The sequence below is a fragment of the Ranitomeya imitator genome, chromosome 4 (assembly GCF_032444005.1).
Source record: "Ranitomeya imitator isolate aRanImi1 chromosome 4, aRanImi1.pri, whole genome shotgun sequence".
NCBI lineage: Eukaryota > Metazoa > Chordata > Amphibia > Anura > Dendrobatidae > Ranitomeya > Ranitomeya imitator.
The window spans coordinates 356,829,649-356,845,443 of record NC_091285.1 but is presented as its reverse complement, the minus strand read 5'-3'; the positions used below and the strand labels follow the sequence as shown (position 1 = coordinate 356,845,443).

The 15,795-nt window shown below is 42.6% G+C and overlaps 1 protein-coding gene across 1 annotated transcript in view; it reads right to left on the bottom strand.

The window, feature by feature from the left end:
- The window catches only part of COG5 (component of oligomeric golgi complex 5), a 477,042-nt gene that overhangs the window by 30,042 nt on the left and 431,205 nt on the right, over positions 1-15,795 (bottom strand). The window contains exon 19 of the mRNA XM_069765057.1: positions 5,466-5,542. Within this exon, the coding sequence (XP_069621158.1) occupies positions 5,466-5,542 (77 nt within the window). The remainder of the gene's footprint in view (positions 1-5,465; positions 5,543-15,795) is intronic.

Sequence of the window (15,795 nt, the reverse complement as noted above, 5' to 3'; positions counted from 1 at the left end):
GTCAAAGTGCTCACCACACCTCTAGATAAGTTCCTTAGGGGGTCTACTTTCCAAAATGGTGTCACTTGTGGGGGGTTTCAATGTTTAGGCACATCAGTGGCTCTCCAAACGCAACATGGCGTCTCATCTCAATTCCTGTCAATTTTGCATTGAAAGGTCAAACGGCGCTCCTTCCCTTCCGAGCTCTCCCATGCGCCCAAACAATGGTTTACCCCCACATATGGGGTATCAGAGTACTCAGGACAAATTGTGCCACAACTTTTGTGGTCCAATTTCTTCTCTTACCATTGGGAAAATAAAAAATTTGGGGCGAAAAGATAATGTTTGTGAAAAAAAATGATTTTTTATTTTTACGGTTCTGCATTATTAACTTCTGTGAAGCACTTGGTGGGTCAAAGTGCTCACCACACCTCTAGATAAGTTCCTTAGGGGGTCTACTTTCCAAAATGGTGTCACTTGTGGGGGGTTTCAATGTTTAGGCACATCAGTGGCTCTCCAAACGCAACATGGCGTCCCATCTCAATTCCAGTCAACTTTGCATTGAAAAGTCAAATGGCGCTCCTTCCCTTCCGAGCTCTGCCATGCGCACAAACTGTGGTTTACCCCCACATATGGGGTATCAGCGTACTCAGGACAAATTGTACAACAACTTTTGGGGTCCATTTTCTCCTGTTACCCTTGGCAAAATAAAACAAATTGGAGCTGAAGTAAATTTTTTGTGAAAAAAAGTTAAATGTTAATTTTTATTTAAACATTCCAAAAATTCCTGTGAAGCACCTGAAGGGTTAATAAACTTCTTGAATGTGGTTTTGAGAACCTTGAGGGGTGCAGTTTTTAGAATGGTGTCACACTTGGGTATTTTCTATCATATAGACCCCTCAAAATGACTTCAAATGAGATGTGGTCCCTAAAATAAAATGGTGTTGTAAAAATGAGAAATTGCTGGTCAACTTTTAACCCTTATAACTCCCTAACAAAAAAAAATTTTTGGTTCCAAAATTGTGCTGATGTAAAGTAGACATGTGGGAAATGTTACTTATTAAGTATTTTGTGTGACATATCTCTGTGATTTAATTGCATAAAAATTCAAAGTTGGAAAATTGCGAAATTTTCAAAATTTTCGCCAAATTTCCGTTTTTTTCACAAATAAACGCAGGTAATATCAAAGAAATTTTACCACTATCATGAAGTACAATATGTCACGAGAAAACAATGTCAGAATCACCGGGATCCGTTGAAGCGTTCCAGAGTTATAACCTCATAAAGGGACAGTGGTCAGAATTGTAAAAATTGACCCGGTCCATAACGTGCAAACCACCCTTGGGGGTAAAGGGGTTAATAGGGGTGCCCAAACTTTTTCATATAACTGTATATAAGTAATTGAATCCATTGACACTTCAAGTTTCATAAACGCACTTCGACATTTCATTGCCATCAGAGGCCCAGTGAAGCACATTCGCTCTTATAGAGGCACAAATTTTGTTGGCGCAGTACAGGAAACTTCAAATTCCTTCCAACTTAGACACTACCAACGTAGAAAGATACTTAAAGGGAACCTATCAGCAGGATTGTGCACAGTAACCTACACACAGTGTCAGGTCGGCGCCGTTATACTGAATAAAATGATACCTTGGTTGATGTAATCCGTCTTGTGGTTGTTCAATCTTTATCTTCAGTTTGTAGTTAATGATATGCCCGTGGTCTGGGGCGGCCTGTGGGGGGGTCTTCATGTGGTGCTCTGATTAGGTATTGATAATGCAGACTGCTGACAGGTCACTGATCCCTCACTGACCTGCCCCCTAGTTTGCATAATGAATACCAGCATATACTGAATTAAAAAAAAACCCTTCTGCAGGCAGGTGCCAGCCGTATCACCTGCGCTGCTGCATAATCGCATGTTTAGTGTCCAGTTAACCCCTTTAGCCTTGGAGCATTTTTTGGTTTTCGTTTTCCGCTCCCCTCCTTCCCAGAGGAATAACTTATTTTTCCATCAATATGGCCATGTGTGTGCTTGTTTTTTGCGCAACGAGTTATATTTTTGAATGACACCATTGGTTTTACCGTGTCATGTACTAGAAAACGGGAAAAAAAATCCAAGTGCAGTGAAATTGCAAAAAAAGTGCAATCCCACACTTGTTTTTGGTTTGGCTTTTTTGCTAGGTTCACTAAATGCTAAAACTGATCTGCCATTATGATTCTCAAGGTCATTACGAGTTTATAGACACCTAACATCACTAGGTTATTTTTTATCTTAGTGGCAAAAAAAAAAAATCCAAACTTTGCTTAAAAAAAAAAAAAAAAATTGCTCAATTTTCCGAGACCCGTAGCGTCTCCATTTGTCGGGATCTCGGGTCAAGTGAGGGCTTATTTTTTGCGTCCCGAGCTGATGTTTTTAATTTTACCATCTCGGTGCAGATACGTTTTTTTGATTGCCTGTTATTGCATTTTAATGCAATGTCACGACGACCAAAAACCGTAATTCTGGCGTTTTGATTTTTTTCTCGCTACGCCGTTTTTTGATTCAATAGCCTCCATGGGAGGCTAGAAGCTGGCATAGCCTGATTGGCTCTGCTACATAGAGGCGATGCTCAGATTCGCTCTTATGTAGCAGAATTACTGCATTGCCATGAGAGCCGACCATAGGGTGGCGCTCACAGCAATTTGGCATCAACAACCATAGAAGTCTTCATAGAAGACCTCTGGTTGTTATGCCAACACACCGATGACCCCCAATCACGTGACGGGAGTCAGCGGTGCGTGCATTTCCGGACGGATGGCCGGAAGCGCTTGTTAAATCCCGCTGTCAGCGTTTGACAGTGGCATTTACCTAGTTAATAGGCGTGGGCGGATCGCGATTCCACCAGCTGCGTCTATTGCGGGCACATGTCAGCTGTTCAAAACAGCTGATATGTCCCGGCTTTGATGCGGGCTCACCTCTGGAGCCTGCATTAAAGCAGGGGATCTGCCATCGGACGTACTATTCCGTACGATGGCAGAAAGGGGTTAATAACTGTTCTTGAGCAAGTAAAAAAATAAATAAAACTTCAATTTGAAAATGGTGACCGCGCAGTAGCAGCTATCGGTGTGTATAGAGATCCGATAGCTGCTATTGCACGTGTCGGCGGCGCCATCTTGCTGGAGAAGAAAAAATAACTCCTCCAAGATGGCGCTGCCTGCAACTGCACAGTAGCAGCTCTCAGCTGGCACCTGCCTGCAGAATGGTTTTTTTTCTTCAGTATGTACAGGTATTCATTATGGGGTGGGTCAGTGATGGATCAGTGACCTGTCAGAAGTTTGCATTATGAATACCTAATCAGAGCCCCACATGCAGACCCCCCACAGGCCCATCCTGGGGCACGAACATATCATTAACATAAAACTGAAAATAAAAATTAAGAAACAACCATAAGACGGATTTCATCACCCAGGTATCATTTTGATCAGTATAACGGCGCCAACCTGCCACTGTATGTAGGTTACTGTGCACAATCCTGCTGACAGGTTCCCTATAAAGCAAGCAAGGATGCACGTGGACATTTACCACATTCTTCTCACATAGGAGGTGCTTGGGAGAGAATGATAAGAATAGCATGCAGAATCCTGGACTCGATCTTCTTGCAAGCAGAAAGTGCAAAACTCACACATTAAAGTCCGATTACATTTTTGGCAGAAGTTCCAGCTATCATGAATGCCAGACCGGTGACTGCACTATCTTGTGACTCTGGAGATCGGACTATTCTCACTCCTACCATGTTACTCACTCCAAAAACCAGCCCTCCAAGTGCTCGGCTTGGATTCAGTCACAAAGACCTCTACAGACGGCAATGGAGGCAGGTGCAGAGTGTCTCTAATGTGTTCTGGGAGAGATGGAGACAGTAGTATCTCTCTACCTTACAACCAAGGAAGAGGAGGCTGACCGGCAAACTGAACATCAAACGCTGCTGATGTTGTACTCAAGAAAGACAGCCAGTCACACCGGAATGCGTGGCCACTAGGCCTCGTCACCAAAACCTTCCCAAGTAAGGATGGGAATGTACGCAAAGTCAAAGTGTGGAAGTCTGGTGAGGGCAAACTATTCCTCAGTCCGATGCCAAGCGGGGAGTGTTCTGCCCAATAGGGCAAAAGATTATTTTAAAATTCACTGTTCATTGTATTTATAGACCGCAATATGCTTACATATAGTTTAAAACGGCACGGCAGTGCACGTTTGACTTCTACTCCATTCATTCTTTATGGGGTTGCCAAGCATTGCACTTGGCTTTTTTGGTAACCCCATAAAACATGAATGAACCAGCAGTCTGCTGCTCACTGTAGGTCTTAGCAGTCAGACATCCACCAATCAACAAGTAACAACTATCCTGTGGATATACAATAATTTATTTTAACTGGGAATCTTTCTGATCAGAGAGAGCAGCAAGATGTAGGGCCAAAAACCCTGATTCCAATGATGTGTCATTTACTGGGCTGCTTGCTGTAGTTTTGATAAAAATCACGTTTTAATTTTTTTTTTTTAATCAGCAGGCGATTATTAATCAAAACTACAGCAAGCAGACCAGTAAGTGATTAGTGGAATCATTGTCTCTGCCCTTACATCATGCCACTCTTAAATGGAGTAGTACAAATCTGGTCACAGATACCCTTAAACTTTTTATATAGTATACTACAGCAAGATAAAATGTGTTCCATATAAAGTTCTGATTATTGTATTCTCACAAACAAAAGCTGAAACAGATAAAAGCTTTGACATAAATGTTTCTGCCTGGCAGCTTCTACCTATCTGTCATTGTCAAACAGGTGTGAAAAACAAAAATTATGGAAACAAAACAAAAAAATAAATAAGAGGCACCAAAATATTTCAATGATCTTAATATACCAAGCAGTAGTTATGTCCGCTGTTGTTTCTAATAGCAGTTCACCCTACATTATTCCATTTTTCAATGACTAATTTCAAGGAGACTGGTTTTTGGATTTGTAACGAAAAAATCTTAGAGTAATGCTATTAAAGGTAGCACATATACCGAACAGAAAAAAACTACAAAAATATAAATATCTAGGTAAAAAAGTAGCAGATCAACTGAGACTCCAAAAGATCCCAAAAATAGGAGTTTACACAGCTTCCTATTCAGAAGTGTGAGACAAACAAGATCATATTTACATTATTGGACTTTACTGGACTTTATTTTACATTATTGGACTTCATTAAATCATAATTTTTATTTAATAAATCAATATTAAGCAGGAAAACAAGAAACTTTGTAATGAAACCTATTAGAGAAATCGGCTTCTCTCTCTTCTTGGACTAAACTTTGTTTCTCAGGTCTAATTTGTCTTCAGTGAATACAGGCTTTCTCCTTACCGAGATAGGAGATGGCAGTTGCTGCTTATAAAAGTCTATGAATAGGGGAGGAGGAGCTGAGGCAGACACACACATTCTGCTGCAAGTTCTCTTCAAAGCAGATACTTACCTGAATGATCTCAAAAGCCTGTATGACCTTCCCAGGTCAGCAACTCTTCTGCAGAGTGGAGCCACAGCCAATTCCATCTATGAAAAGACAAACAGACATAGGTGTGTGCTATAACTCGATCTAACAATTACCGGTATTTTAAGAAATGGGATCTAGGCAGCAGTGGGGACCGCAGGGATCTGTGCTAGGACCGATTCATTTTAACCTCTTTATTAATGACCTTGTGGATGGGATTGAGAGTAAAGGTTTAGTCTTTGCTGACGACACCAAACTATGTAGGATATTATAATCTGACCTTGACATTACAATATTGCAAAACAATCGGAATAAGATGTCTGAATGGGCAAACACTTGGCAACCGAGGTTTAATATAAATAAATGTAGAGTAATGCACCTAGGACGGAGTAATCCTACTGCTGCACATACATTAAATGGGAGTATACTCTGGACTACACAACAGGAGAAGGACTTGGGCATTCTGGTTACCAGTATCCTACCTGTATGCTTCACAGCTGCGGTCTGGTTACTGAGAAATAGACTTTTAATTTGCCATGTGTGCGGTGTTAATTTGCGTGTCACCCCCTACCCATGCACGTCACAGTGCCCTGTGTCATGTATTAGTGGCCCCGGAGTCCCGAGCCATGTGACGTGCAGTTGTGGCGCTGGAATCCCACACTCATGCAATTATCTTTTCCCCCTGCTATAGGCATTGGCTTCATTGTTCTTTTGAGCAAGCGAGTCACTGCTACTGAAGTAGCTGTCAGTCAAAGGCGTCTGCGCAGAAGAACGGTGAAAACACTTTCCAAAAATGGGTGGAAAAGGTAAGTATTATCAGGGCGCAAGCACGGGATTCTGGCATGTCACAGTTAACACCAGAGGCAGAGTCTTCTCCAGGCACCGCACGCACCGGAGCCTGGAAGAAATCATTAAAAGACCGCAGATATGAAGCATTCGGGTAAGATTATTTGAACCATTCTATCACCCGTATGCCCATAGTAATAGCTTAAAAGCATCCAGGAGGTCACAGATTCCCTTTAGTGTGCATGTCTGGTGATTAGGGATGATCCAATAGCTTTGGATAACTCTTTAGCTCCCGATAATCAGCTGTGCATGGAGAGCCTGTTTGTTGGGCTGTCTCTATACATGTGTTGTGACTGTCACACAGCCGGGACACACGCAGCTGTTGCACTGAACAGCTGATTATCGGGAGCGCTCCGGGTATCCGGGTTACCGATGCAGCTATTCGAGAAGCGCTATAGCTATAAGCACTTATCCCAAGCTATTCGCTCATCCCTACTGGTGATTCTTGCCATGGGTGGACATGTGTTTTTTTATTCCAACACATACATGACATACAAGTAATTTATGAAGAAAATCACATAGCAATTTAGAAAACTTTAGAAAATGCTGAAGCCAGAGAATAAAGAATTAAAGGGAACCTGACAGGTGATACTTGCTGCCCAAACTGTGGGCAGAATGTACCAGTCACTGTCTATATGATCTCAGCCAGGTATGTTTGACTCTGAAACGCTGCAGCATCCAGAGAAAAACATAATTTTAATAGTGGCCTGGGACCGAGATGCATGGGTGACTAATCGCTCAGGCAGGTCCCTGTTGACTTCTCCCCACCAGCTAACAGTGACTGACAAGCCTCTGTTTATATGCATATATAGTCGTCAGAGGCATGCCAGTGAGCAGGGAGAAGCCAGGGATCTGCCTGTATGACTAGTCAATAGTGCTGCCCAGTCCACGGCTGTTATTGAAAGCTTTCATAGAATATAACTTAGCCCCCGTGGTGTATAACTTAGCTCCCAGAGAATATAAAGCAGCCCCCATAGAGTATAACGCAGCCCCCATAGAGTATACGCCACCTCCAGAGTATAACGCAACGCCCATAGAGTATAACACAACTCTCAGAATATAACACAGCCCCATAGAGTATAATGCAGCCCCCATAGAGTATAATGCAGCCCCCGTAAAGTATTATGCAGCCCCCATAGACTATAATGCAGCCCCCATAGAGTATATTGCAACCTCAAATAGTATAATGCACACCCCATATTACTGCAGTAATATGGCCACCACATACTCACTGATTTAAAAATAATACTCTTCTCTCCTCTCTCCCCGCTCTGGTCTATGCATTCTATGCAGCGTGGCTACTCATCACTGCTCAGCACAGCGTAGCGCACGATGATGTAATGTCATCGTGCCTGCTGCCTCAGAAGCAGAGGGGGAATGATGGGAGATGGAGCATCACCTGACGCGCTCTCCTCCATCTATGATGCTGATACCGTTGAGTGTGCGATGCAGGGACGGTGGGTCCGAGACGGTGCTGGGCCCCCCCTGACTAGTAGGCCCCATAGCGGCCATGTACTGTGAGGGGGTCCTAGCAAAATGCCTAGTTTGCATGCCTCCAATGCCAGCCCTGGGTTTAGGTAGCATGTATAACCTCACAGGTTCTCTTTAAATTTATTTGTTGGACATGAAGCCGCATCAGTTGTATCTAGAATATCCGTGATATCGCTAATTAATGTAATGTACAAACACCTTTACAAAATATTCAACTTTGACTGGAACACAGATCAATACCCAATTCACAAGGCATTCACAAGCGTACACATTTATAGGGAACTTGTCAGTAGATTTATGCTGCCAGATCCATAGGCAGCATGAATAGAAGCCTAAAAACACGATCATATTTACACATTTTATTCTGGGACACTACCGTATTTCAGAGAAAACATAGTTTTAAAAATTGGCGACTATAAAAAAGTTGTGACAGTTCCCCAGCGTTTGTCCTCCCCTGGCTCAGGAACAGGTCTCTCCCATGAGTGTACTATACATAGGGAGAAACCTGTTGTGGAGACACAGGATTGTATCTTAATTGACCAGATGTCTAGCAAATGTTTTAGCAAGCCAAGTGGATGGTTTCCACTGTTTAGGCACATCAGGGGTTCTCCAAAATGACATGGCGTTCATTAATTATGCCAGCAAATTTTACATTCAAAAAGGAATCCTTCCCTTCCGAGCCCTGCCATGCACCCAAACAGTAGATTTCCCCCACATATGGGGTATTAGGAGAAATTGCACAACAAATTGTACAGTCCATTTTCTCGTGTTACCCTTGCGAAAGTAAAAAAAAAAAAAAAATTATGCCTAAAGGAAATTTTTTGTGAAAAAAGTAAATGTATATTTATTCCTTCCATATTCCAAAAATTCCTGTGAAGCACCTGAAGGGTTAATAAACTTCTTGAATGTGGTTTTGAGTACCATGAGGGGTGCAGTTATTAGAATGGTGTCACTTTGGGGTATTTTCTATCATACAGACCCCTCAAACTCACTTCAAATGTGAGGTGATCCCTAAAAAAAATGGTTTTGCTAATTTTGTTGTAAAAACTAGAAATTGCTGGTCAACTTTTAACCCTTATAACTTCCAAGAAAAAAAAAAGTTTCAAAAATTGTGCTGGACAAGTAGACATGTGGGAAATGTTATTTATTAACTATTTTGTGTAATATGACTGTCTGATTTAAGGGCATAAAAAATAAAATTTTGAAAATTGTGAAATTTTCAAAATTTTTGCCAAATTTCTGTTTGTTTTTCAAATTTTTCCTACTATTATGAAGTACAATATATCATGAGGAAACATTCTCAGAATTAGTGGGATCCGTTGAAGCGTTCCAGAGTTATAACCTGATAAAGTGACAGTGGTCAGAATTGTAAAAATTGGCCTGGTCAGGAACGTGAAAACAGGTTTTGGGGTGAAGGGGTTAATAACTTCTACTTTTATACATGCTATTTTTTTTTAGATATTCTGGTAGCACAGTTCTGAAATTCTGGAACCTTATTAAAATGGTTCAAGTGATTTTTAAGGACATACTGACATTTCCTAACATTATTGCTGTCTGTCCATTAAGTGTCAGTCTGGGCAGCACAAGTGTAATTTCCGTAATTAGCCGCTATGGCACATCAGATCTGGCAATGATATCAATATTTAGATCTGGCAAACAGCAATAAGTGTGAGGCCATTATATGGTGTATCGGAGAAGCAATAAGTCAGTTGTGTTTATTTTTACCTAGATGTGAAATGCCAGCTCGCTGCTAATGAGAATGCTTTTGAAATATATTTCTAATTGGAAACACTGTTTAATCCAGTTACTCACTAATGCACTTCTTAAATGCTAATTACAGATGCCACCTCTCCAAATGGCATGATGCCACATTCTTTGTGCCCCTGATACAAAAGAATATTTCTATTAGCATAACATTATCAGTATTATCAGCATACTCAATTGGATTCCCTCAGATGTGAATTGAACAGACATTACCAAGTATCAGCACAAAGGAAGTCATGAAAGTATTGACTCGAAGGGCAGCTCTTATGCCATGAGCATGGCTAACCCTATGATTTTTGGAAGGTTGTATAATTGTCTATTAAGTCACCAATACTGGCACTGACAGATGGCTCCATAATGAACAGAAAAAAAAACATGTGCTTCATTTAGTGTCTATTAAAATGCCAGATAAATGTCACAGAATCTTTGATGGCCCCATAGAAGGCAGGTCAGACTGACTGCACAAAGTAAAAAGGTTACAGCTGAAAGCATACAGACCAGACAGACCGGGGTGTAAAGTATAGCAGAAAACACGGAGAAGAGCCTGGGGGTGAAGGCTAAACGTTGGTGATAATTACTCATAATACAGTATATTCAGGGTTTTTCCCACTTTTTAGTACTAGGTTTCCCATAAACACTCCCTGCACTGTAGTATCCTGTGAAATCATGTATTACATAGTAATTCCAGAACTGTAGGCTAATGAGATAAGGCGGAAAACGAAAGTCTATGCAGAATCCTTGTAGTCATCTGGTTCCCTTGTCAGTCCCTAGTCCTATAGGAGTTAATGTTCCTCTAAACGTCAGGTATACACACACTATAGTTACACTCTTCCTTGTGACTGACACGACATCGCAAAGGAGGAGATTCACACTGATTCACAAATCAGCCATATCATGTTTATTAACCCCAGAGCGCCCGTGGGCCAATCGACTAAATATTCTTGGGATACAAGCAGAGGCTAACAATTTCTTCTCATCCACCTAATTCACAGCATCCAATCTCCCAATATTCCCAGCAGACTCCATGCTACTTACATCCTTATTAAGAGCCATTTGTGATCCTAAAAAACACATGTATGATGTAGGGGAGATTACATACAGTTATATGAAAAAGTTTGGGCACCCCTATTAATCTTAAGCTTAATGTTTTATAAAAATTGTTTTTTTTGCAACAGCTATTTCAGTTTTATATATCTAATAACTGTTGGACACAGTAATGTTTCTGCCTTGAAATGAGGTTTATTGTCCTCAGGGCCGGCTCCAGGTTTACGAGGGCCCCCGGCGAAAGAGTCTCAGTGGGCCCCCCCCTTTAACACATAACCCGATTTATGATGCACAGAAAAGGCAGAGAAATGTATAGTACAATGCCAGATTTCACTTCTTACATGAGTGACAGCTATTGTAAATTCTGCAGTGAATACAAGGACAGGAGGAGTCGTACTGTGCAGTGTATATATACAGGAGGAAAGGTGCTGTGCAGTGTATATATACAGGAGAGGTGCTGTGCAGTGTATATATACAGGGGGAGAGATGCTGTGCAGTGTATATATACAGGAGGAAAGGTGCTGTGCAGTGTACATATACAGGAGGAGCGGTGCTGTGCAGTGTACATATACAGGAGGAGCGGTACTGTGCAGTGTATATATATAGGGGGAGAGGTGCTGTGCAGTGTATATATATATATAGGAGAGGTGCTGTGCAGTGTCGTGAGCAGGGCGTTGTATCAGAAAATCTTTTCTGTTTTGAGTTTTTCTATGAAACAAATACTTTTCTACATAAACAACGTTGTTTGGTTTGCGGCCCCAACAGATCTGTGCTACAAAGTAACAGGCGGCTCGGGCATTAATGAGGGACCTGATGCTGAATCCTTTCCACAAACCCTAATGACGCAATTAGTGCCCCGTCATTAGAAGCTCATTAAACGCCTCCCTGTCCCGAGCAGTCATGTACAGTATGGGGGGATCCTGTAGCCCACCCCCTGACTGCTCCATACCATACACTGCCCTCTGTCGCGCTCACTATTATCCTGTGCATTTCTCCGTCATCGTTACCCCATTTAACCCTTGTCACCCACCACTACAGAGTAGCAGGGCAGCCAATGTCACAGGTCACCCCCTCCCGGTCCCTAATGGCAGCAGGAAATGTCTGCTCCTCTATTGGGTTGGAACCTGATTTAATCAAGGAATAATGTGGATTTGTTGCCGGTGGCTGCAGGGGAAGGGTTAAGTGATGCCATGTCCGTGGTGGGAGCGGTGGCAGTTGCTGGGACCTGGACAGACACAACCAATGTTGCTGTGACTGCACAGTGTGATGTGGAGGAGAGAAGCTGAGACTCCGGAGCAGAAATCACCCACATGCCAGCACTGGGCAGAGTCCCTCCAGTCACCAGCCAGGGGCCACGGGGCCCCAACCTACAGCCCACAGCTCAGTTTTATCCATGGCAGCAGCTCCCCTTCCTCCTGGCATCTGGTTAACCCCATTTATGCGGGTCGGATTGTTATCTTTAAGGTTCAGCAATAACCTTCATACAGATGGGAAGGGGTTAAGCTTCTTCCTACCCCACTGGTGCAGGTTCGGGTGGGGCATGCATGTATTCTGGGGTTCTGGGTGAGCTGGGGGCTGCAGGTTGCAGGCTGCACCCCACCAGCTTCTCCTCCAGACATCACCCACATTTTTAGGCAGCGGAGACAGACAGCAGCAGACTGAGCCACAAGTCCAACTGCAACCACTGCTGGATACCTTTGCACTCACTCAGGCACTGGTAGGAGCTCCTCTGGAATCTGCCTCATAAGTTCAGCTCAGCACTGCAGCCAGCCAGGGGCGGAGAGCAGAGAATGTGCTCTCTCCGCCCACAAACAGTCACACTGGCTGCCTTCTCTTAACCCCTATGTGCCTGCCTGGCTGCACTGACTGAGTGAGAAGATGCTTGTGTCAGAGCTGGCACATAGGAGTTAAGAGAACGCAGCCAGCAGTGACTTTGTTGGCGGAGAGAGCATGTTTTCCTGCTCTGCTCTCCCAGCTGTATCTATGACAGCGTGAGTGGGCCCCCCTCTCTCCCCAGGGCCCCGGCATTTGCCCGGGTGCGCCGGGTGCTGACGCCGGCCCTGATTGTACTAACAGAAAATGTGCAATCTGCATTCAAATAAAATTTGACAGGTGCATAAGTATGGGCACCCACCCTTATCATTTTCTTGTTTTAAATACTCCTACCTACTTTTTACTGACTTACTAAAACACTTTTTTTTGTTTTTTAACCTCATTGAGCTTTGAACTTCATAGCCAGGTGTATGCAATCATGAGAAAAGCTACTTAAAGTGGCCACTTGGAAGTTGTTCTCCTGTTTGAATCTCCTCTGAAGAGTGGCATCATGGGCTCCTCAAAACAACTGTCTAATGATCTGAAAACAAAGATTATTCAACATAGTTGTTCAGGGGAAGGATACAAAAAGCTGTCTCAGAGATTTAACCTGTCAATTTCCACTGTGAGGAACATAGTAAGGAAATGGAAGAACACAGGTACAGTTCTTGTTAAGGCCAGAAGTGGCAGGCCAAGAAAAACATCAGAAAGGCAGAGAAGAAGAATGGTGAGATCAGTCAAGGACAATCCTCAGACCACCTCCAGAGAGCTGCAGCATCAACTTGGTGGAGATGGTGTCACTGTGCATCGGTCAACTATACAACGCACTTTGCACTAGGAGAAGTTGTATGGGAGAGTGATGCAAAAGAAGCCGTTTCTGCAAGCACGCCACAAACAGAGTCGGCTGAGGTATGCAAATGCACATTTGGAGAAGCTAATTTCTTTTTGGAACAAGGTCCTGTGGACTGATGAAACCAAGATTGAGTTGTTTGGTCATACAAAAAGGCGTTATGCATGGCGGCCAAAAAACACAGCATTCCAAGAAAAACACTTGCTACCCACAGTAAAATTTGGTGGAGGTTCCACCATGCTTTGGGGCTGTGTGGCCAATGCCGGCACTGGGAATCTTGCTAAAGTTGAGGGACGCATGGATTCCTCTCAGTATTAGCAGATTCTTGACAATAATGTTCATGAATCAGTGACAAAGTTAAAGTTACGCAGGGGATGGATCTTTCAGCAAGACAATGATCCAAAACACCGCTCCAAATCTACTCAGGCATTCATGCAGAGGAACAATTACACTGTTCTGGATGGTCATCCCAGTCCCCAGACCTGAATATCATTGATCATCTGTGGGATCATTTGAAGAGGGCTGTCCATGCTCGGCAACCATCAAACTTAACTGAACTGAAATTGTTTTGTAAAGAGGAATGGTCAAAAATACCTTCATCCAGGATCTCATTAAAAGCTACAGGAAGCGACTAGAGGCTGTTATTTTTGCAAAAGGAGGATCTACTAAATATTAATGTCACTTTTCTGGTGGGGTGCCCATAATTATGCACCTGTCAAATTTTGTTTGAATGCAGATTGCACATTTTCTGTTAGTACAATAAACCTTATTTCAAGACAGAAACATTACTGTGTCCAACAGTTATTCAAATACGTCCAACTATCTACCTCTAATGGTACTTCCTCAGTACATGCAAACAACCACAAGATGGCAGTAAGATAACTGTCACCTTAAAGAAGCCAACCATAAATAAAAAATAGAATAAATTTTACTTAAAGAAACAAAATGATAACGATACACAAATGTATTAAAAAGCTACTTTAAATTTTCCAGGTGCCTAGGGGTATGACCTGGAAAATTTAAAGTAGCTTTTTAATACATTTGTGTATCGTTATCATTTTGTTTCTTTAAATAAAATTTATTCTATTTTTTATTTATGGTTGGCTTCTTTAAGGTGACAGTTATCTTACTGCCATCTTGTGGTTGTTTGTGTCCAACAGTTATTAGATATATGAAACAAATAGCTGTTGCAAAAAAAACAATTTTTATAAAACATTAAGCTTAAGATTAACAGGGGGTGCCCAAACTTTTTCATATAACTGTATGCATAAATATACATTATGAGGTGGTAATGTGTTTTGTCCATTGACCCTTTTATTCAGAATTCACTGAATTCTATTACTTTTGACCCAATCATACACCAAAAGCATTTTTCATCAAAATTTACAAGTTTCAGTTTCCACTTGTGAACTCAACAAAGTGTCATGCCTGATGGGAACTACAGTCATGAGAAAAGCTGAATAGGCCCTCTTTGAATTTCATGTTTTTTGCCAGATTAGGTTAGAGATGGCAATAACCAATTTGCAGGACCTGTGTTATGTTAAGGTAATTCAGTACCACAATGGACATAGAGGTCAGAGCACATACAGTGATCTGACAATAACCCAAAAACATTGAACGAGCTCTGAGACGTGGGAACTCTGCTGACCGCAATCCCTAATCCTCTCCAACCACACTAGAGGCAGCCGTGGATTGCGCCTAACGCTCCCTATGCAACTCGGCACAGCCTGAGAAACTAGCTAGCCTGAAGATAGAAAATAAGCCTACCTTGCCTCAGAGAAATACCCCAAAGGAAAAGGCAGCCCCCACATATAATGACTGTGAGTTAAGATGAAAAGACAAACGTAGAGATGAAATAGATTTAGCAAAGTGAGGCCCGACTTTCTGAACAGAGCGAGGATAGGAAAGGTAACTTTGCGGTCAACACAAAACCCTACAAAAACCACGCAAAGGGGGCAAAAAGACCCTCCGTACCGAACTAACGGCACGGAGGTACACCCTCTGCGTCCCAGAGCTGCCAGCAAGCAGAAAAAAAACAAATATACAAGCTGGACAGAAAAAACAGCAAGCAAAATAGCAAAGTGGAACTTAGCTATGCAGAGCAGCAGGCCACAGGAACAATCCAGGAGGAAACAGGTCCAATACTAGAACATTGACTGGAGGCCAGGATGAAAGCACTAGGTGGAGTTAAATAGAGCAGCACCTAACGACTTCACCACATCACCTGAGGAAGGAAACTCGGAAGCCGCAGTACCACTTTCCTCCACCAACGGAAGCTCACAGAGAGAATCAGCCGAAGTACCACTTGTGACCACAGGAGGGAGCTCTGCCACAAAATTCACAACAGTACCCCCCCCTTGAGGAGGGGTCACCGAACCCTCACCAGAGCCCCCAGGACGACCAGGATGAGCCATATGAAAGGCACGAACAAGATTGGGAGCATGGACATCAGAGGCAAAGACCCAGGAATTATCTTCCTGAGCATAACCCTTCCACTTAACCAGATAC